This window comes from Aspergillus udagawae (assembly GCF_001078395.1).
Source record: "Aspergillus udagawae IFM 46973 DNA, scaffold_1, whole genome shotgun sequence".
NCBI classification, from domain to species: Eukaryota; Fungi; Ascomycota; class Eurotiomycetes; order Eurotiales; family Aspergillaceae; genus Aspergillus; species Aspergillus udagawae.
The window spans coordinates 246,436-268,437 of NW_025091264.1; the positions used below are offsets into that span (position 1 = coordinate 246,436).

Below are 22,002 nucleotides of genomic sequence, written 5' to 3' on the forward strand. Positions count from 1 at the left end.
GCAGATCAAACCTCATCTTTGAGGCAAAGGAGTTGCGGTCCCTCCACCATCGCCTCCTGCTCGGTAGACTGATTTTGTGGACGGGCGCCTGTAACATGCAATGCAATGCAATGTAATGCCAACTCATTAGTTCCTTCCTAATCCAGACTCGAGTACCTGCCTATTTTCGTTCGAAGAGTTGTCACGGCTGAAGCACGCAATGTGATGCAATGCAACTCTTACAGCTTCACCTATTGTCGAAAATCTCAGCTGATCGCATGCCTGCATTAGGATGTTGCTGCGACCACTCATAGATACGTCCCGCTAGCACATTTACAAGGACGTCACTTTGCTGATCAACCTCGGCACCCCACGGACTCAAAATCTTGGACAGTTGTTGGATTGAGAGTTCAACTGAAGCACTAGTTAGGGGTATCCTTAACTGGACTGAGTGGCTGGCTGAGCTGTCCGCACAGTGAGAGACCCATTCCATCCGCAGCATTAGTGTCTTAAATTTGGTGGATTCTATGAGTCTGATGTTGTATTATGCAGGTCGAAGATCCGTCCTACTTAGTACTCACTAGTAAGTACGTATCTTGGCAGGCAATCGGATCGACCGAGATCGACAATGCGAATGGATCACCGTGACAGGGCTGCGTTCGGAGCGCGCTAATGTCATTACTATTTGCTCCGTGCAGGCGCCACAAGTCCTTTGCAGGTTTTGACGCAAGACCTGTCTGTCCTCCTCCGGGCGGGCCTATATTAATGTATTAGGTAAAGCTTTTGGGCCAGAAACCAAAGACCTTCCGGGGTCTGCATTTCCGGAGATTATCATTGGCTAAATTGTCTTCCTGCATCCAGAATCCTGGTTCTTCGCGTACTTACTAGACCCTTACTAATGCACATACCTGTCCTGATTCCTAAATCATCAATGGTGGACCCCAAAAATATGTGACAGTGATATAGATGGTGCCTTTGCCTGGAAACACTTCAGATTCCCCGGTCATCAGACGATCAACGATTACTGTCGTAATGGAACTCACGTTTCCAATACCAATTAAAACTGGAGCACTGCAAGTAGCTATGGAGCAAAAGTATTGGCATGTTACACCCAATTCTTAGGCTGAGTTAGTCACTGGCTTGAAAGATTAGCTCATCGCTGTGACACCCAACATTGAAAAAAACCTGCAGGTACTGACAAGAAGCACGACGAGCCATCGAGATTTTCAAAGAAATGGCAAATTCTGTGGCTGAATGAATCTGTTGTTCAAAAGAACATGATCCACAAAAACATCGCCGTGCTGGGATAAATCAGGCGCAGCTGACTGACTAGTGTGGACAGGCTGAGCTGTACTGCTGAATTGAGGATGACGAGGGTGATAATGATGATGACACCGAACAATTAAGTAAAGAACGTCCAAAGTAGATAACGAATGTGTCTGCTGCCATTCGGAAGATCACCTTGGTCAAATCAATCCAATCCATTTTCCCTTGCACAGTAAATATTTCCGTTTGAGATCATTTTGGCAACAAGACATAGCCATATCACTATGGCAATCATCCAGCACGAGGACGGAAGTCTTCCCCCAGCAGAGAAATGCCTTTTCCCCGTCCGCAACGACGGAAACCTGCCTGGAGACACAGCAACGAAACCATGGGCCGTCACAAGCCTGTGCTCCTGTGCGCTCAAACAGGCAGGGATCTTTTATTCGTCTCCCTGCTCCCCGTGCTGTTTGAATAACGTCCCGACCTCGAAACAGAGGGATCCTCTCTTCTACATAGCGACAATCTGGGCCCTGCTTCTTTGGGAATATGCCGAGGTGGACACGGCGCAGGTTGGAATACAGGAAATATCATCTCCCACAGACGAACGAGGGAGGAAGAAGCATATGAAGTTGCTGGCAGCCTCGAGAAGTCAAAACACCACACTCTACCAGCTGTCCAGCGGGAAGGGATGGTCACTTTCCAAGGGGACCCCGGACCATTTCCCTTACTTCAACACCGGAATTGTATTGCATCACGGCAGCAGCAGACCCGACACACCAGAGTCGGATGTCCTGACGGCAGAAAATGACGAAGAGGTATATCCAGTCAAGGCTCCCTACCCCCATTAACACGGAATGGCTGACTTTCAACTTCCCTTGATCCAGACGTGTGACGTTATCCTTGTCATTGATACGACACAGTCCCAGTGGTATTTGCTGTATAAGACTGCTGTTCTGTCCAGCGGGCAAGCGGGGCATCTCGCATCCTTCTTGGGAGAAGCTGCGAGGACTGTGATGAGACTGGAGGACTCAGACAGGACGGTCAGCCCACTACAACTCTCGGTGACCGTCCCTACTCAGCAGGGCCTGATCAGAAAGTGGAACAGAGCAGCACCTGTTCAGCCCTCTGATGCGGCCATCCACCAAATTATCCGTGATGTCGCCATGGCGAATCCAGGCCACCCTGCGCTTGTCGCATCTGATGGAGAACTCACCTACGGCCAACTAGACAACCTGTCCTCGCGCCTAGCAAGGCATCTCCAAGAAAAAGGGGTGCAATCAGGCATGTTAATTCCAGTATGCTTTAGCAAGACTTTGTGGGCTGTTGTCGCCATGCTTGCGATCAACAAGGCCGGCGCTGCTTTTGTCACTCTGGATGCATCCCAACCGCCCAGTCGCCTGCGGTCAATTATCAAGCAACTGGAAAATCCCCCTCTAGGGCTAGCCTCGCCCGATAACCAAGCTCTCCTGGGCGAATTGATTACCCCTACTCTGGCAGTGTCTAACGATATTCTGTCGCATCTCCCGATAAAGACAGTAACTCATAATGCCCACGACTGGCCCGTTGAGGCGACCGCTCCGGCCTATTGCTTCTTTACTTCGGGCAGTACAGGTGAACCCAAGGGATGTTTGGTCGACCATGCTGCTCTCGCCAGCGTCTCAACCCATTGCAATGCGCTGCATCTCGATTCTACCGCCCGAGTCTTGCAATTTGCTTCATTCAGCTTTGGAGTGTCACTAATTGAGATCTGGTGCGCTCTCTCCGCAGGGGGGACCGTCTGTATGCCTTCTGATTCCGATCGTGTCAGTCGCTTGGGCGATGCCATCCAGACAATGGGGATCAACTGGGCCTTTGTTACCCCCACTGTGTTGTCAACCCTACATCCGGACATGGTCCCCGGCCTCCGTCGCATTTTAGTGGCAGGAGAGGCATTGAAGAAGGCTCAAATCTCAGTATGGGCTAGTCGCACAAGACTCTTCCAAGCATATGGGTTCACAGAATGGGCCGGCATCTGCTGTGTGTCACCTCAGATCCACACAATTGCAGATATCGGCCTCATCGGAAGCCCGGCAAATGCCCGTTGCTGGCTGATTAAACCTGGAGAGCCAGAAAACTTGGCTCCACTTGGAGCGGTTGGCGAAATAGTCGTTGAAGGTCCCAGTCTGGCTCAAGGATACCTTCACAGCCCGGAGAAATCTGCTGCAAGTTTCTTGCAAGCTCCAACCTGGCGAAAGCAGGGAATCCTAGCTACGCTGGATGGAAAGGACAATGTCCAGGACAATTCAAGCAGGTGGTACAAGACAGGTGATTTGGCCTTTTACGATTCGAACGGCCTACTGCGATATGTCAGTCGAAAGGATCGCCAGGTCAAGGTCCGGGGACAGCGAATTGACCTGGGAGAGCCCGAGTTCTATATCGCAAAAGCATCGCCGCTTTTTCGTCAGGCTGTTATTGATGCCATTGTGCCGGCCGATGGTGACGGGGTGGCTAGTCTTATGGCTTTTGTGCCCGCGCCCTCAGCTGTAGGATCCTCCACGAACGGTGCTGTTCATAATGGCGATGCCTTCTTTATGGACCCGAACGAAGACTTTGTCGCCTCTGTACATCAGGTCATCGAGTATCTAGAGCAGAGACTGCCCGATGTGATGATTCCACGCATCTTCCTGCTGATACGATCCATGCCTCTGACTGTGACGGGAAAAATCGATCGTCTTCGATTACGACAGGAAGCTCAACGTTTGCGATATGAAGCACTGCTGCGACTGACGGGCACAGCAAGGCCGTCAGTCGTTACTAATCCACCAAAAACAGCGCATGAATATCTCATACATGGGTTGGTTGTCGACGTGCTTCGTCTCAATGGAGACCAGGTCGGGATGGAGCATGATTTCTTTGCTCTTGGCGGCGACTCTGTGAAGGCGATGAAATTGGTCAGCCGGGCCCGCAAGGCTGGCATTGAGCTCACAGTCAGACACGTCTTTAGATCATCGCAACTCAGTGAAATGTCCAGAATTGCGGCCGAGCTAGACCAGACCCCGTCTGTGGAACTTTACCAGCTTGAGCCGTTTGCATTGGTCGACGCCTATTCCAAGCCTATTCTCATTGCCGCCGCAAAAGAGCAATGCCGAGTGGAGGAAGACCAGATTGAAGACATCTATCCCTGCACACCTCTTCAAGAAGGAATGATGGCTCTATCTGCTGCAAAGCCCGGGGCATATATAGCTCGCTTCGTCCATCGACTGCAGCCGCATGTCAATCCTGCTCGTGTTCGTCAATCATGGGAAGCAGTTGTCCAGGCCTGTCCCATCCTGCGAACAAGAATCGTGTCAGGCCCTGATGGGGGCATGTTTCAGGTGGTTCTTCATGAGAATTTCCAGTGGGACAAGTACGGTGAGAGTGCTGGAGCAACAAAGGAGTCGTACATGGAAAAGCGCCAGACTGAGCCTCTCATGCTTGGCGATCCTCTAGTACATGCTGCCCTGCTCCCCGGGTCAACCTCGGACAGCCATACTGGAAGCGACTCATCTATATACTTGATCATTACCATGCACCACTCGGTTTGCGACCGGTGGGGGTCTCGTCTACTGATGGACCTATTAGAGAACGCGTATGATGGTCAGGAACTGGCTCATAGCCCCATGACCCCTTTCATGCACTACATGCAACAACAACTTGGCGATTCTTACGCCCCGGAGTTCTGGAAAAAACAATTTCAATACCTCGGAGCTGAGGTGTTCCCTGCTCTACCATCACCGGGCTATGCTCCCATACCCCGGGACAGTTGCCAGCGCTCAATCATATGTCGAAAGGATGCTCCCAGTGGATATACCATTTCCAACGTCCTTCGACTAGCGTGGGCGCTGGTAATCAGTCACCACACATCGTCGCCTGATGTGGTCTTTGGGGTCACAGTATCTGGCCGTGCTGCACCCGTCGCCAATATCGAACAGATGGTTGCGCCTATTGTCGCGACAGTGCCTCTGCGTGTCCAATTCAATCCCACCGACACGGTCCTGGATGCCTTGTCAGTCGTCCAGAAACGGTCGACCGAGATGATTCCTTTTGAGCAGTTTGGCTTGCAGCGAATTCGGAAATTGAGCAGCGACGCCGCTGATGCATGCAGCTATCAGAGTCAGCTAGTTGTACAGCCACTCTGGGCAGATGAACAACGTCCGCTTCTCACTACTCTGGAAGCCGGCGCAGCAGTTGCAGGTGGATTTGCCAGCTGCGCTCTATCCGTTGTATGTAGCCTGACAGCATCGGGGCAGGTGGATGTTGTTTTGGAGTTCGATTCTCTCGTGATTTCTACCGCAGCAGCAGAGCGCATCTTGCGTCATTTCGAGCAGGTTGTTCAGGTTCTCCTGGCCGACCCCCAATGCGCACTCGCCAATGTGCCCTTGCTTAGCGAAGCAGACGTGAGCCAATTACAACAATGGAGTGGGAAACAAACCCACGTTGATCCTCAATGTGTGCATGCCATCATCAAGCAGCGCTGTGTTGAATATCCCACGTCGACTGCAATTTGGGCCTGGGATGGGAAGCTATCGTATACAGAGCTGGATCAACTCTCCGACAGCTTAGCAGCTGAGCTAGCGACCTCGTATGACATTCAGCCGGAGGTAATCGTACCCATCTGTATGGAACGGTCTCGATGGACTACGGTAGCCATTCTGGGAGTGATAAAGGCGGGCGGTGCCTTTGCCCTTCTTGATCCATCCCAACCGCAGACTCGACTACAGAACATCTGCCGTCGCATCAATGCCCGTGTTGTGTTGACCTCTCAAAGGAATATCGAGGTTGCACTGCATCTGGCCGCTGCAGCTCTGATTATAGATGAGCAAACCTCGCACAGTTGGCCGTCTAACCCGACCATTCCCAGTATTCCTGGGAAGCCCAATTCCACGCTGTATGTTGCCTTCACGTCGGGTTCGACAGGTACTCCGAAAGGCGTGGTGATTGAGCATCAGTCCTTCTGTGCCAGTGCCCTGGCGTTGAACGACACCACTCAAGTTACTCGTCATTCTCGCTTGCTCCAGTTCGCCGGGTATTCATTCGATGGTAGCATCATGGAAACACTGAGTGCGCTCATGGCTGGCGCGTGCCTGTGTGTACCCTCAGACTTCCAGCGACGCAATGAACTGGCATCGGCAACTAAGGAGTTCTGCTTGACGCATGCACACCTCACTCCTTCTTTAGCCCGACATGTCCTGCGCGATAACCCGGACTTCACAAAGGTGCTAGTCAGTGTCGGGGAGACTTTGACGCCATCAGATGTAGCCAACTGGGCCAGCAGCAACCCTCAATGCCGCGTGATGAACGGGTATGGACCAGCTGAGTGTGCGGTCTCAACAACCATTCAGCCACTCATCACCACCGATTCAAGCCCACAGAACATCGGCTTCCCTCTGGCTGGAGTTTGCTGCTGGGTGGTGCACCCCGAGAATCACGAGATCCTGTTGCCAATTGGCGCTGTCGGTGAGCTACTGGTGGAGGGGCCCACGGTAGCTCGCGAATATCTCAACGATCCTGTTCAGTCAGCCGCCGCCTTTATATCTTCCACCCCACCTTGGATGCACAAGATCCGTCCGCACGGCCCCCATGGTAGGATTTACAGGACTGGAGATCTCGTGCGCTACAACAGCGATGGGTCCCTACAGTATGTGGGTCGCCGGGACTCCCAGGTCAAGCTTCGAGGACAACGCATTGAACTGGGCGAGGTTGAGAAGCATGTCAATCAATGCTGGCCTGGTCTTTCAGGTGTTGCTGTGGAGATGGTCACTTTCACCACACCGTCGGCCTCCACCCAGAGCCTGATTGGCTTTGTTGTGACGGATGCTTCCAACGAGACAAGCTCTCCCACTGTTCACCTCAGCGGGGATTTGCTGCTGACGACTCCCCCCCCGTCCTTCCAAGCGCAAGCAGCAGCAGCTCACAGTAGACTCTGTGACACCATGCCGCGATTCATGGTTCCGGAAGTTTTCCTCCCTGTCCGTGCGCTGCCTCAGAGTGCTGCAGGCAAGCTGGACCGACGACGACTGCGGAACTTGGCTCAGACCTGCTCTGATGAGCAGCTGGCGCTATACCGTAGCGATGTTATCACGCAAAAGAGAGCTCCCGGCTCTGACTCGGAGCGTGCAATGCAAGCCGTTTGGAGTCATGTCTTGAATCATCCTGTGGAGGAGATCGGAGTGGACGATAACTTCTACCATCTTGGAGGCGATTCGATCACGGCCATGCAGATTGTTGCCCAGGCCCGAGCTAAGGGTCTCGCAGTCTCTCTGGACGAGATTATGCGGCACAAGACGATTGCGCAGATTGTGCTCAACATTACCTCCTCCAACCCGGTGCTGCACCACCAAGGACAAGAGGATGAAATGGACGTCGAGTTTCCCTTGTCTCCAATTCAGCAAATGTTCATGGATCACCAGGCACAGAGTGGAGGATGGAATCGGTTCAACCAGACGTTCTTACTACGTCTCGCCCAGCCCATCTCCCTAGACCAGTTGCGTCAAGCCACCAGCACCGTCCTTGCCAGACATCCAATGCTCCGAGCGCGGTATGCTCGCCTACCGGATGGCCACTGGACTCAGAGAATTACGAGTCTACCTGAAGTTCATAATCAAAATGACTATTGCCCTTGCACAGCGCATGACGTCCAGAGCCGTGCCCACATGAACAAAATAACCGCGGCTACCTCACAGACTATCAATATTGAGACAGGACCCCTGGCGGCAATTAACTTGTTCAATGTGCTTGAAGACGCATCGCAGCATCTGTTCCTTGTTGTTCACCACCTGGTGGTTGATCTGGTCTCGTGGCGCATTATCCTCGCAGATTTTGAGTCGATCCTCAAAGGCGAGACTCTTCCCAAGACAAACGATTCCATTTCGTTCCAGGCGTGGTCTCGGATTCAGTCTCACCATGCAGAGCAGATGCTGACCCCCAAGGCCGCGTTCCCCATTGATCTGCCGCAGACATATCATGAGGATCCCAGACTGTTCTGGTTTGCTTCACCTGATCAGCCAAACCGTATTATGGATACTCAGTTACGCACCTTCACTTTAAATGAAAAAGCCACTCAGCTTTTGTTAGGGGCTGCGAATCACACGTTTGACACCCACCCTGTCGAGGTTCTGCATGCTGCCCTGCTGCACTCTTTCCTCCAAGCATTCCCCAACCGCGCTCCCCCAGTTTCATTCAGTGAAAGCCATGGGAGGGAGGTCTGGGATCCAGCGATCGATCTTGCTCAGACCGTTGGCTGGTTTACAGTGGCCTGGCCTGTTGTAGTTCCTGAGCTGGAGCAATTTGCCCGGGATAATCTCTTAGACGCCATCCGCCGTGTCAAGGATGCCCGTCGCGCCGTTCCTTCAAAAGGCTGGGCTTATTTTGCCTCGCGCTACCTCCACCCCGACGGCCGCAAAGCCTTCCAAATGGGCCATCCCATGGAGCTAATTTTCAACTACGCCGGTGAATTTCAACAGTTGGAGCACGCCGATGCCCTATTCGTTGCGGAGTCGCACGAGGCGCAGGGAGCCCTGGATGCCGGGGAGGACATTCAGCGGTTCGGTATCTTCGAAGTGTTTGCCTCAGTGCAGCGAGGTCGTCTTCAGTGCCAATTCATGTATCCGTGCGAGGTCCAACACCAGGACATGATCGATACATGGATCGCAAAATACCAGCAAACCTTGGAGCATGCCGGATCGTACTTGGTAGCAGCTTCGCAGACGTCCGACCACATACCATACACGCTGGCTGATTTCCCGCTGATGTTGTCCTTGACGTATCCTCAGTTGAAGGAACTGGTACAAATCACACTTCCTAGTCTGGGGATCTCCATGGACAATGTTGAGGACATATATCCCTGCTCGCCCAGTCAGCGCGGAATGCTTATCGCTCAGGCCAAGAAGGCAAACAACTACAATGCGAGCGTGACATGGCAAATCCAGTCTCGTGAGAACGCAACTTCTGGGAAGCTCAATTTCCAACGACTCTACGGCGCCTGTTGTCAGGTCATTCAACGACATGCCGCTTTACGGACCGTGTTTGTGGATAGCTCATCTCCAGAGTCATACATGGACCAGGTGGTTCTGCGCCATGTCCGACCGGAAGCTGTTATCAAGCAGTCTGTGATGTCGCAATCCGACCAACTTCCGGCGGGAAGACTTGGGGGCTGGCCCAAGGGGCAATTGATGCACCAATTCCACCTCTGTCGGGTAAAGAATGACACGGACGAACAGCTTCTCCTTCGCCTCGACATGAGCCACACCATCATGGACCGCACCACCATGCAGATTATTGAACGTGATATCTGCCTAGCCTACGAAGGGAAGTTACCCACTGGACGTGGCCCTCTCTACAGTGAATATGTAGCCTATATCGGCCGTCAGGACTACGATGCTGCTTCGCGCTATTGGCAACGATACCTTGAGGGCGTGGAGCCATGTGAATTTCCCAGTATCAACCCTGATGCGACTAAACGTGGCCTGGAGGACGAATGGGGCCATATTTCCCGCACATTGAAGGACAGCACTCTGGGAGAAAGCTCGGTCGACAGCTTCTGCCGACAGCACAACGTGACCATCTGGAACCTGGCAGGCCTAGCATGGGCTCTTGTTCTCCGCAGCTTCACAAACTCGGACAATGTCTGCTTTGGATACGTCAAGTCTGGTCGAGACCTTCCCATTGATGGGATTGCGGATGCAGTGGGTGCTATCCTGAATCCTCTGACCTGCAGGATCGCCTTCGATCAAAATACCACGGTCGAGGACACACTTCACCAGCTCCAGGATGAGTATCTGCAGAGCCTTCGGTACCAGTCTTTCTCGCTGTCAGACGTGCATCGACTTGCTGGTATTACAAGCGGAGCGCTCTTTAACACCTCCGTCGGTGTCCAAACGGGACAGATTGCCCGGGAGGGGGAGACAGTCTTGGATTTTTATACAATGGCCATGGAGGATGGCGCTGAGGTGCGTGTTTCGAAATTGCCTAGCGTAACATGCTAACAACCCCTTACTGTAGGATGATCTCGTCGTCGGTATTACGCCCAACTCTGACCACCTTGTTCTCAACCTCCGATACAAGAGAACACTGCTCTCTGACTTCCAGGCTTCAAGTGCAATTGCCACCTTCGAGAAGGCCATCCAGTCCATTATCACAACCAGTGGCAGCACCTCAGTTACTGCAGTGGATATCTTCAGTGAGCATGATCATAATTTGATCTGGACGCGAAACCAGGTGGTTCCTCCTCTGGTGGAGGCATGTGTGCACGACATCATTCACCAGCGCTGTCTGGAATACCCGGACAGCGAGGCCGTGTGCGACACCGAAGGATCTCTCAGCTATCGCGAACTAGATGAACTTTCGACCCGCCTGGCGCGGTACCTCACAACTGAATGTGGCGGTATTGCGGCCAATGAGGTGGTCCCCATCTGTCTGGAGAAGTCTCGCTGGACCCCCGTTGCCATGGTGGGTGTGCTCAAGGCCGGTGGAACTCTGCTGCTGCTGGAGACGTCATATCCTCAGCAACGCCGAAAGGAGATTTGCGATGAGGTCCATGCCCGCATCGTGGTGACCTCGCCGACCCATGTGGCCGAGAGCAGAGAGCTTGCACCGACAGTTGTCCTGCTGGGTACCGACGATTTGGCGTGGGCCCAGAGCACTCAGCAGAGCACGGACGTGTCCCTTCCCAGGGTTCAGCCGCATCACTCACTGTATGTGGTATTCACATCAGGATCCACGGGAAAACCTAAGGGATTAGTTGTTGGACATGGCTCGTACTGTAGCGATGCGCGCGATCACATCGCAGCCTGGCAGCTCACACGACACTCGCGGGTGACACAATTCTCCTCCTACGCATTCGACATGAGCATCCTTGAGCAGCTGAGTGTTCTCATGGCTGGGGCTTGTATTTGCGTTGTGACCGACGAACAACGCAAAAACAACTTCAACGAAGTGGCCCTGGCTCTTAATGCCAACTTTGCTATGCTGGTTCCCTCTGTCGCTCGCCTGTTTCGTCCCGAGGATCTGCCCACTATCAAAAGCCTCATGCTGGCCGGTGAATGCATGACTGAGACCGATGTCTCCTCTTGGGCGGCTCATGTAACACTTATCAATGGCTACGGGCCCGCTGAATGCTCTGCCTTATCTGTCGTTCAATCCTCAATCTCCCCCACCAGCGATCCCCGCAACGTCGGATATCCCATTGGGTGCGTGCTCTGGATAGTTGATCCAAACGATCACAATCGCCTGGTCCCTCACGGTGCCATTGGGGAACTGCTGATTGAAGGCCCAATCGTTGGCAAGGGCTACATCAACCAGCCTGAGAAGACCGCACAGGCCTTTATCAGCGCCCCCTCATGGCTGCGAGCTCTGCGTCCTGAGCAGCAGACAGCTGGTCGTCTGTACATGAGTGGGGATTTAGTCCGCTCCAACCCTGATGGATCGCTGACTGTTATTGGCCGCAAGGACAGACAAGTTAAACTTCGCGGGCAACGCCTGGAGCTGGCCGAAGTCGAGGTCCATGTGCTTCGATGCTTTGGGGGCGCTGCTCGAGATGTCGTGGCTGAGATGATTGCACCAGCGGGTACCACTAAATCGCAACTTGTCGCCTTGGTTCTACAGCCAGAAGACCAAATTAACACCGAGAAACACTGTTCCACTTCACCGAATGATAGCTTCGCGGGTCCTAGTGAGGAGTTCGCCTCCCAGGTGGCAGCAGCGGAGGTCAGACTGCGTCAGGCGCTTCCTGAATTCATGGTGCCAGCCGTCTTCCTTCCTCTCCGGCAGATGCCTCGCACACATTCGGGTAAAGTAGACCGCATTCGCCTCCGCAATCTTGTTGCATCCATGGGTTTGGATGAGCTGCAAGGATATCGTGCGGTCTCGTCCTCTACTTCAGCCCAACTGTCCAACAATCCTCCGTCGACACCAGCGGAGTGTACAATAGCAGACATTTGGGCCCAGGTGCTCGATCTGTCAGTGGACACTATCAGCGCGAACGACAACTTTTTCCTCCGTGGCGGTCACTCCATTGATGCTATGAAGGCGGCTGCTCTTGGTCGTGCTGCGGGTCTGAGTTTCACTGTTGCCGACATTTTCGCCCATCCCATCCTCGCAGATCTCGCGAAGAAGGCAGTTCCCAAAATGGTTAATGGTAACAGCCATTGTACTAAGAGTAGTGCCTTGAGCAGGCCATTCTCGTTGGCCTCTGTCGATAGTGGACAGTCACTGCATGCGCAAATGTGTGCCCAGGGCCGCATTCCCAGGAATAGCACATTGGAAGATTTCCTGCCGGCGACGCAGGCACAATTTTTCTTCATTGAGCGAAAGACATACCACTCATACAACTGGGCCATCAAGGGTGGCTCAGTGAGCATGGATCGCCTTCGCGCCGCCTGTCAAGCTCTGTTCGACCGTTACAGCATCCTTCGTACCAGTTTCGTGCAGTACGAGGGACGTCCCATGCAGATGGTCCTGGGCAACGTGGACGCTGAGATCCGCGAGTACCATTGTGCGGATGGACAAGAGCCATTGGACCTCTGTCGAGTTCAGTGGGAGAGTACTGAACTCCCCCAGCTGAACGTTATGGACGGCTCGTTGCCTGTCAAGTTCTCTCTCATCTCGGCGCCACAGCAAGTGGTTCTTACGATTCAGATCTCGCATGCTCAATGGGACGGAGTTTCTATTCCTAAACTATTTGGTGACTTCGCTGCTCTCTACAACCAAACTGCCTTGCCACCCACGTCGGACTTTTCTCAGTATGTCTACCATCGCACGGCGCCCTCTGAAGAAGACAAAGAGCAGGATCCAACCTTCCAATTTTGGCGCGAATATCTCAAAGACGCGACGATGGCTACCCCGTTCCCGCCACTGCCACTTACTCTCTGTGCTGAGCAGTCGCACCAGACTCTGTGGACGTTCAAGGGTATTTCGCCGCCTCCCTCGCTGCCCGCCGGCGTCACCATGGCTACGCTGGTCAAATCCGCGAGCGCCTTCTTCCTCGCGCATCACCTCAGTGCAAGAGACGTCGTTTTCGGGCACACCGTCAACGGTCGTAATATTCCCATGGACAACATCGAGTCCTTGCTCGGATGTTGCCTCAATTTTATTCCCCTACGGATCACCTTCCCCGAATCTTTTGCTGAGTGGACAGTCTTGGATCTGATGAATCATGCCCAACACCAATACATTCGTGCTCTCCCACATGAACATGTTGAGCTCCGCAGCATCTTCCAGCACAGTACGAGCTGGCCTGCAGAAACGCCGCTAAGCTTCATCGTACAGCATCAGAACATCGACCTGAGCTACCGACTTCCATTGCGCGGACAAGTCAGCAATGGCGTGAGCAAAGCTGATGCCCATGCTGAAGAAGACGATGATCTACTTGATGTCCGCTTCTCGAGACTCGCAGTCTTTGATCCATTGGAAGAGGTGTGGGTGTTTACGGAACCGCATCCGGACCGTCTGGAGGTTCAGGTGTGTGCCAGCAGTCGAGTGCTCCCTCAAGAGCTGGCTACGGCGCTGTCGAACGGGATTTGCAGTATTATTGAGCAGTTTGCCGCTGACCCGAGTATGAGGCTGGCCGATGTTAGGTTCTAATTTTGTGCGCTTTTTCATTCTGTTTGCTGTATACTGTGGTGGTCTTCTCTGAATGTCTATTATTTTAATGCCTGTAATCTGCCGGACAACATATATCACATGTCATAATCTCTTCAATTGAACCCCAGTTGAACTACGAAGAAAAAGACTATCAAGGCGAGTAAAGAGAGAGAAGAATTATGGGAATCACTGTATGCAGAGAGAAAGTGACTGTTCAGAAACAGTACATAGTAGTTAGTGACACCTATCCACTGTAGTCAGCGATTTCCTCGATTGTGAGCATTTTCCTTCCAGGCCTAATAACCGGCCAAGGACACATCAGATCGATCAGTAAGAACCGACCTCGATCGAAGATACAACTAGGAACTGAAAAATACCAACAGTATGCTCCACTTTACTATTGATCCTTGCATCTGCATGTTTCGGGGATCAGCTCGCCTGCAACCCTTGTGATTGCCTTTGCAGCTGATCAGGATGAAAAACATACTATTGTTTGCCACCTGGTGGGGGCATTTGGGATCGTGGGAAAATCCCTCAATTCAATTATTATAGCTGCAGAAAACGAGATGATGCAAGGTAAGAGTTGGTCGTAAGTACAGTTGAGGATGCTTCCTGCAGTCTGTGCATACTATCTTGGCTTGTGTAACTGTCCAGTGCTGATCGCTCGTGTCTTAAAATTCAGCTAGCCACTAGCCTATCTAACTAGATACCCAATTGATTTCTGTGTTAGGATACTGGGAGGCGAGCTGAACGGGGAGCATTCCTCCGAGGTCGAGTTTTGAGAAAATGCAAGGGGATGCACTTAGTACGCATATCGTCGGACGGAACAAATTGCTTGTCATCTCATTTCAATGAGGGCTTTTATATTCTCCATGGCGGCCGTGAAAGATTCGTTTTTTTGGTGAAAGGCAGAGCGAGCAAAGTCCAAGAAAGTCGTGCATCATGATACTTTATGTTGTCCCTTTGTTGGTGACATTGACCAATCTGGTGGCATCAGCGGCAACAATCACCCTTCGCGATGACGGCCCAGCAGATTTCAAGGCGATTTTTGAGCCGGTGTTGTCTCCCGGAGCTCGGCTCTACCTCCCAGGCGACCCAGACTACTTCAACATGACTGAGAGATGGTCCAACCTGTTTGACCCATCCTACATCGCTGCCATTCAGCCTGCCACTGAGGGCGATGTCCAGAATATTGTAGGCTGCTTTCCATCCTTCTGAAAGACGATTCACATATTAACGGGCAAACTCCCAGATCAAAGCCGCAAATGAGCACGAGATCCCGTTTCTGGCTACTGGATCTGCTCACAGCGTCAAGCCAGGTTATACCACGGTCAAGAACGCGGTAAACATCGACCTCAGCCAACTGAAAAATGCATGTATGGACTACGAAAAGAACACCATAACCATCGGTCCTGGTGTTCTGAATAGCCAGGTCTACGATATGCTTTACAATGTTAAGAAAGAGCTCCGTAAGACCGTCCTCTTCTGCTCATAACTGAACCACCTACTGAACCAGAAACTACAACCAGCGCTCAGCACGGATCGCTGCATCAGCACCCTTGGCACCATGATCGGTGGTGGTCTTGGAACCCTGTACAGCATTCGCGGTATCCTGGCCGACTCCCTCGTCTCGGCCCACGTCGTTACTGCTACAGGAGAGCTGGTCACAGCCTCGGCCACGGAGAACCCAGGTCTCTTCTGGGCAATACGGGGGGCGGGGCACAACTTTGGCATCATTACTTCCGCCACATTTAAGATGTATGATCAGACCAGCGGAGGGTCCAGTGTGTTTGGCGATTTTGTGATCCCCAACCCCCGGAACGCGTCGGCCTTTGAGCTCTTGAAGTCGGTGGACGAAGAACTACCACCAGGTGTTTTCTGGGGTATTCTCGGTGATTTCAACCACACTACTAAACAGGTACCTTCCCCTCAGCGCGCGCGCCCCCCCTTTGCCATTGGTGTGCTAAGGCTTTTTTAGCCCGAACTCCATGTTCGTCTCTTAGTGTTCGGTGACGATGCCGATGCCGCCCCCCATCTGGACAAGATCATGGCTTTGGACCCGGAGGTCACATTCTGGAAGAATACCACCTGGAACACATACGGTGAAGAGACGGCCATTATGTGCAACCGGGGCTGGAACTCAAACATGTACTCGATGGGACTCAAGCATACCGACGTGGACACCATGGTCGCAGCATTTACCAACTGGAGCAGTTTTTCAGCAGAGCACGACTGGTTCAAAGGCTTGCTGATGATTGAAAGACACTCCGAGACCACTGTCTTGGCAGTCCCTGAGGAGGAGAGGGGTGTTTTCCCTTGGAGAGACACCAAAATTCAGATGTAAGCTCCCCTCGGTGCACAGTGGTGAGGAGCAGAACTAAACTGATCGATTTAGGGTCTTTGTCAACTATATTGACGACCCCAAGTATGCCGGCATTCTGGACGACTTCATTCAGCCATCGCGAGCAGAGATCCAGTCCGTCATGGGATTCGAGAACCATCACAGCTACGTCAATGAGGCATACGGCGATGAAGGTCCGGAAGTGTGGTATGGAGCTTGGAACTTGCCTCGCCTAGTGGAGTTGAAGCAGCAATGGGACCCGAAAAATCAATTTGGACCAGGCATGCCTATTCCGTTGAGCCTTTAGAGGGTTTTTTACGCATGGCAGTATCCTTTCATCTCAAAAAAGGCAGAAAGGGGTGGGCTGGTAGGACACCCCATATCTATGTTTCAAGTCGTGTGGGCTCCCGCTTCCTGGACAATGTTACATCTTGGTAGCATGAGATCATGTTAATAGTGTAATATTCAAGTCGATAAATATAGTATGCCTCCTCTTTGCTCCTCTGACTAGATCCTCGTACGATGAACTAACGTGCTGTCTCCCCACAACCTGCACGAGTACTTGCTCCGGTTATTTTCATTTTTCTCCTGATCTCCATAGCAATTCCTCGCCAAGCAACCAGCTTCGTCTCAAATCAGCCAGGAATTTTCTGGAGGCCGCATGTGCTGATTGAAATCGAACAAAGAATCAAAGCAGCGTCAGGTAGATGACTGATACCATCCTCTCGAATGTCTAGTAATGCAAGTCGAAGATCATTTTCCTAGAAGAAGCACTTGGAGTCCAGATCATCCAACGCCCACTCGAGGTCGAAGGGCAAAGGGGAGATACGGTATGACAAGATCGTCGGCCACGTGACCGGATGGAAGCACAGTGGTCAACGCCAGGTTATGTCATGTAATTTAGCGCTAATTATGATCAGACAATATTGGATCTTTTTTTTTTTTTTTTTTTTTTTCTTCTGGAACAAGGATTCATACACAGACATGGAAGACCGATCCATACCGTACTTTGTATCAAACCATGTGACCTGTCCGACTGGCAGCCTCGGCACCAATAATCGGCTTACGGTGGCAGAGATTTATAATACAGGGGATCAAACTGTGGCGCCTATTTGTAGCTATCTGCTGGGCGTTGTCTGCGATCCGCAGGGAACCCTGGTCATTTTTAGACGAGGAGATGAACTGGGTGTGTAAAGACATTACTTTTTTTTGAAATCGCAGTCAAGCTGCAACTCCCATGTCTACATCACACTCAGTTGCTGTATGCTTTCAAAGCGCAAAAGCAGGTCTTGCATAAATAGCCCCATGCAGGATGAGTTGGCAAAGATAGCGCTGCCTACCAGGGGTTCATTGCATTATACCTATACTAGTGTCACTGGCTACAGACGAAGCAGAATGTGATCGGTCAGATGGTGATGTGAGCTCGTTTTTTTTGCCCCACAATAATCGCGTCTTCCAAGTCGTATGATTTGGCCCTCTTGGTCTATAAAACTTCTCGTGACATAGAAGTCCAAATTTTTAATGCAATGTCGCTATCCACAACTTTCTTGCAAACAGAAATGGCGTTCTCGAAAACAGTGATGTCTCATGAGCAACGTCCCCTACCAAGCACATCGAGCTCATCCTCAAGTCCCGCGCACCACGATCCAGAGCAATGCCATCTTCACCATTTGAGCCATGGTCCAAATCCTCTTAAAGGTAGTTGGTCTCTCATATCTCATTTAGTAAAAGGAAGTTACGGAGGTAAACCAATTGGAAAATGTCGTAAGGAAGCTGATAGTTACTATAGGCATCCCCCAATTTAAATCCATTAACGAGCATCGCAAACACATCTTGATACATATGGCTGCCGTATTCCGGAACTGGGCGCGCGTCGGCTTCATAGAGGGCATCTCGGGGCACATCAGCGTCCGAGACCCCGAGTATCCAGAATATATGTGGATGAACCCGATTGGGAAGCATTTCGGGCTGATGATCGCCAGCGACATGCTCTGTATCAATATCACAAATGGAGCAATTGTTGGTGGAAATAAAGTAAGTCTTTTGAGATTTGAGCCCTCCGATTGACACTTCCATGACGCTCATGAGTTGGTTCTCCTCTTGGTAGACCAGACCCGCAAACTCGCCTGGTTTCTTCATCCACTCCGAGATCCACAAAGCTCGACCAGACGTGCATGCTATCTGTCATGCACACACAGTTGCTGGGCGTGCGTGGGCAGCGTTTGGAAAACCATTGGACATGATTACGCAGGACGTTTGTACCTTGTATGGGGCACTGGTGGCAAGCAATGAGTACGGCGGAATTGTCACGGCGGAGCAGGAAGGTCAGCAGATCGCGGCGATGTTGGGAAGCAAAGGGAAGGCAGCCATTTTGCTCAATCATGGTCTCATCACCGTGGGCTCGACGGTTGATGAGGCCTCGTTTCTTTTGGGGCTGGTAGATCGTAGCTGTGATATCCAGTTGCGGGTGGAGTCTGCCTGCGCAGGCAACCCCACATTGAACAAGCACATCATTCCTGACAGTCTAGCGAGGAGCAACAGTGCCATTGCAGGAGAGCGGAATTGGTTATACGAAGAGGCACAGCCTGACATTGAATATGAGATCGCGATGGCAGGAGGGGCAATCCAGGCGGGATTGGAAGATATTCAGTTGGCTCCACCATCTTCGACATCGGCGAGAACTCTAGTGTAAAAGGGTAGAAAATTAATGACCTGGACGATCATTCAATCAACCGGTTAAGGCTCTTAGTCCTGAAATGTTGAAAAGACAAAAACGAAGGCGCATAGCCACACTGAAAAACAGTAACCACCACTATATCACCCACCGCAGCGTAATGTGTCCCCTATGCTATCTTGGCACTCGTTGCGTCATTCCATGTAGTCATTCCAATTCTGGCGGGATCTGCGCGGAGGGCCCTTCCTGGGCTCAGCTAACTGGATATGACAGAAGTACTGATCTGCTCTGTTGCCTGCATAAGTTCGGCGACGTAGCGAATCGCCTGAAATGGCCCCTGCATGCTCCCCTACGCTCGCAGGTGGCTACTGCATGGGAGTCCAATCTATTTTGCTAAGTATATAGGCTCTTCTTCTTAGTCTTGCGCCCCTGAGCACTCCCATCCTCAAAAATGAGAGTCCCCGCTTCAGGTGCGCCACACAACAGACTACTGCAAGTTGTACGGACATGCACGTCAGCCTGATACAGCATGGGGAGACATTTTCAGCTTGCTGTAGCTTCTCTAAGCTCCAGGCTGCAGCGCGTATGGGGATTAGGTGGAAGTTGGGGCGGAAGATCAAATAAATGAAGTCTGAAGACACTTACTGATATTCTCAGCTGTTAGCCTACGCAAGTTCAACTCACTTTATTTCGAAACTTCTGAATTCCTAGCACCCCAGATTCTTTTATCCAAGTCCCGTACTTTCATCATAGAATGCTGCCATCAGCCATTGTTGCCTATAACCAGGCCACTCGACATCTGTTGAGCAACCGCCTACTTCCCCATGCCACAAAAAAACCAACTCTATCAAGAATCCTTACCTCACGCAGGCATGACAGCCGTTTCTCAACCTGCTCGGGCATGACCAGTGACCCCGAATACAGTTGGCAATCATACAGCGCGCAGAACACAGCTGCCGTATCAAAACCGCAACTAAATATCAACGCACATATGCTGGACCCAAATTTCTATAAGGGCATTTCAAAGATCATGAGACTTCGACAAAGCTACATTAAAGACCGCTCGATCTTCATCGAAGGGCGCGTAATGGCCTCGATCTTGAAGCACCTAGGCGCCCGAGACGATGATTTCCGTGCGCTACAAGACGTAAACGACATCAACATCGGTGATCCAACGCTCCCTTTTCGAAAATCCCGCAACGGACGGTTCTGCTTCGACCTTAACACCCGCTCTGTCCGCCGCCTAGAATTCCAGCCCTTCGCGCTCTCCGCGGAAGAAGACTTTGTACGGCATGACTCCGACATGATACGTGTCTTCGACGAGATAGGCAATGACATCCAGCTTAACACAGTCTTTCAAGCGCTCCTTGTTTTCAAGGCCATTATGTTCCATGGAGTTATGACAAAGATGCGTCCAAGGCTGGATTACGGTCAACATAAATGGGTGTGTACGCTCTTTGCGCTGCGCACAGTTACCACCCCCGCACTGCTGGGCGAACCAGCGCTTGAAGGCGTGCATACAGATGGAGTCGACCATACCATGACAACATTTTTGAAAAGCGACAATATGGCGCCGAACAGCGCGGCGACTTTTCTGCATGATATGCGCGAGACTACCGGAATCAGGCTGAATGAGTCGAAGCCAGAGTTGATTAGAGGCAATGCACAACATCGCCACTTCTTGGATACAATTCTGATTGTAGACCATGAGCTAAAGCATAGTCTGTCTCCAGTTTATGCGGTTGATAGCGCGAGAGAGGCTTATAGAGATATGTTGATATTTTTCACTCGGAAGCCTGTCACAGAAAGCCATATCTCAGCAGGCATTGATTCGTTGAGACCTCATAAAGGGATGCCAATGGAGGTCCCACTGTTTGTTTAACTTTGGACTACGGACCTAGTCCGCCCTGGAATATCAAAGGTCTCTTACAGAAGCCATCAGTACTGCCTTGCGTCCAACAATAAGGGCACGCGTAGGAAAATATGCAAAGCCAACGGAAGTGTACCACTACTCCAGCGCAATGTTTTCTCTGTTAGCATTGTTTCCATTAGTCCTTTCAAACCGCAAATCTGGTGGTGTACATGAGTGAAGCACATGAAGTAAAAATATCAATATGGTTTCAATGTGGTTATGGTATTCAAGGAGCACAGGGTAGTACTTGAAGCTTCTCATTAGACGTCTACGGGAGGGGCTGGAAAGCAGGTAGCCAACACGTGCCTCTCTCGGCCAGCCCTCTCACCATTCTGTCCTGCTGAGAACCTTCCCCATGATGTGATCGAAACTCTCCGTTGGTAGGGAAAGAAGCTTGCTGGGGCCTTGCTCCTACTCCAAATAAGCACCCGAGTAGCCGTTAACGCACACGATGTGCTTGGTCAATTTCTCGATTCCAGTAGGAATGCCATTCCATGATGTCTACGCCTTGGTCGAGACCGGCCTTGACTGCACGGTGGCCAAGGCAGGCATTCGCGCAGACCACCGGCATAGGTTCGGGGGGATCCAAGAATCCCAAGGAGTCCTTCGCCAGATGGACGTTCTCATTGTGACCATCCAGGTGGGTGAGAGCACCGAATTTGATGTCCTCGAGGATGCGCTGAGCCTTGTGGATGACGTTGCCTCCATCGACGTAGGCGACGCTCAAATCAAGTCCCTTTTCCTTGATCAACTTGTGCGTTTCCTCGGCTAGTGCTCTTGGGATGATGGCGCCTCCGTTGATCACGATCTTAATGCGTTTCTCCGCAGCGATCTCGGGAGTCTGGTGGAGCCCGTCCCATGCTGTTGGAACCCAGCCGGGACCCGTCGAATTCTTGATTTCCACCGCATGGTTGGCCAGACTAGCCTCTTCGAAGAGATAGTGACGTTAGCAACGCCTTCAATTGCAGATAACAGGGATCCATGTGATCGCTTGAGACTCCAACAATATACCGGCGATATAGTCGCCCTTGATCGCATCCACGGGGCCGTGCTTCGCCTGGTCGTACATGTGCACGCCGGGTCACCTATGACAACGTTGGTAAATATTGTACTCGAGATCAATGTTGACGGTGTCCACCATGGGGGCCGTACTGGCAGCGCCGGAGCAATTTGCGATCCTCACGGGTCTCTTGGCATCTGGTATTCTGGCGGTAGTGGCTTGGTCTAATGGTT

General features: G+C 51.8%; 5 protein-coding genes across 5 annotated transcripts; 4 read left to right on the forward strand and 1 right to left on the reverse strand.

The window, feature by feature from the left end:
• Nucleotides 1-1,529: 1,529 nt before the first annotated feature.
• On the forward strand, nt 1,530-13,842 carry nrps12 (nonribosomal peptide synthetase fmqA; the record flags this gene model as incomplete). The annotated part of the gene is made up of 3 exons (XM_043285584.1): nt 1,530-2,060; nt 2,130-10,211; nt 10,264-13,842. 3 exons carry the CDS (start codon nt 1,530-1,532, stop codon nt 13,840-13,842), a joined length of 12,192 nt encoding a protein of 4,063 aa, XP_043141519.1.
• Nucleotides 13,843-14,784: 942 nt separating this feature from the next.
• Nucleotides 14,785-16,490, forward strand: fmqD (FAD-dependent monooxygenase fmqD; the record flags this gene model as incomplete). Its single annotated transcript, XM_043285585.1, has 5 exons — nt 14,785-15,036; nt 15,095-15,311; nt 15,372-15,760; nt 15,821-16,182; nt 16,238-16,490. 5 exons carry the CDS (start codon nt 14,785-14,787, stop codon nt 16,488-16,490), a joined length of 1,473 nt encoding a protein of 490 aa, XP_043141520.1.
• Nucleotides 16,491-18,025: 1,535 nt separating this feature from the next.
• Aud_000069 (uncharacterized protein) lies at nt 18,026-18,875 on the forward strand (the record flags this gene model as incomplete). Its single annotated transcript, XM_043285586.1, has 2 exons — nt 18,026-18,217; nt 18,291-18,875. The coding sequence occupies 2 exons, from the start codon at nt 18,026-18,028 to the stop codon at nt 18,873-18,875; spliced, it is 777 nt and encodes a 258-aa protein (XP_043141521.1).
• Nucleotides 18,876-19,758: 883 nt separating this feature from the next.
• Nucleotides 19,759-20,739, forward strand: Aud_000070 (2OG-Fe dioxygenase family protein; the record flags this gene model as incomplete). Its single annotated transcript, XM_043285587.1, has 1 exon — nt 19,759-20,739. The coding sequence occupies one exon, from the start codon at nt 19,759-19,761 to the stop codon at nt 20,737-20,739; it is 981 nt and encodes a 326-aa protein (XP_043141522.1).
• A 469-nt stretch (nt 20,740-21,208) lies between these two features.
• On the reverse strand, nt 21,209-21,838 carry Aud_000071 (uncharacterized protein; the record flags this gene model as incomplete). Its single annotated transcript, XM_043285588.1, has 2 exons — nt 21,209-21,696; nt 21,781-21,838. 2 exons carry the CDS (start codon nt 21,836-21,838, stop codon nt 21,209-21,211), a joined length of 546 nt encoding a protein of 181 aa, XP_043141523.1.
• Between the last annotated feature and the right edge of the window lie 164 nt (nt 21,839-22,002).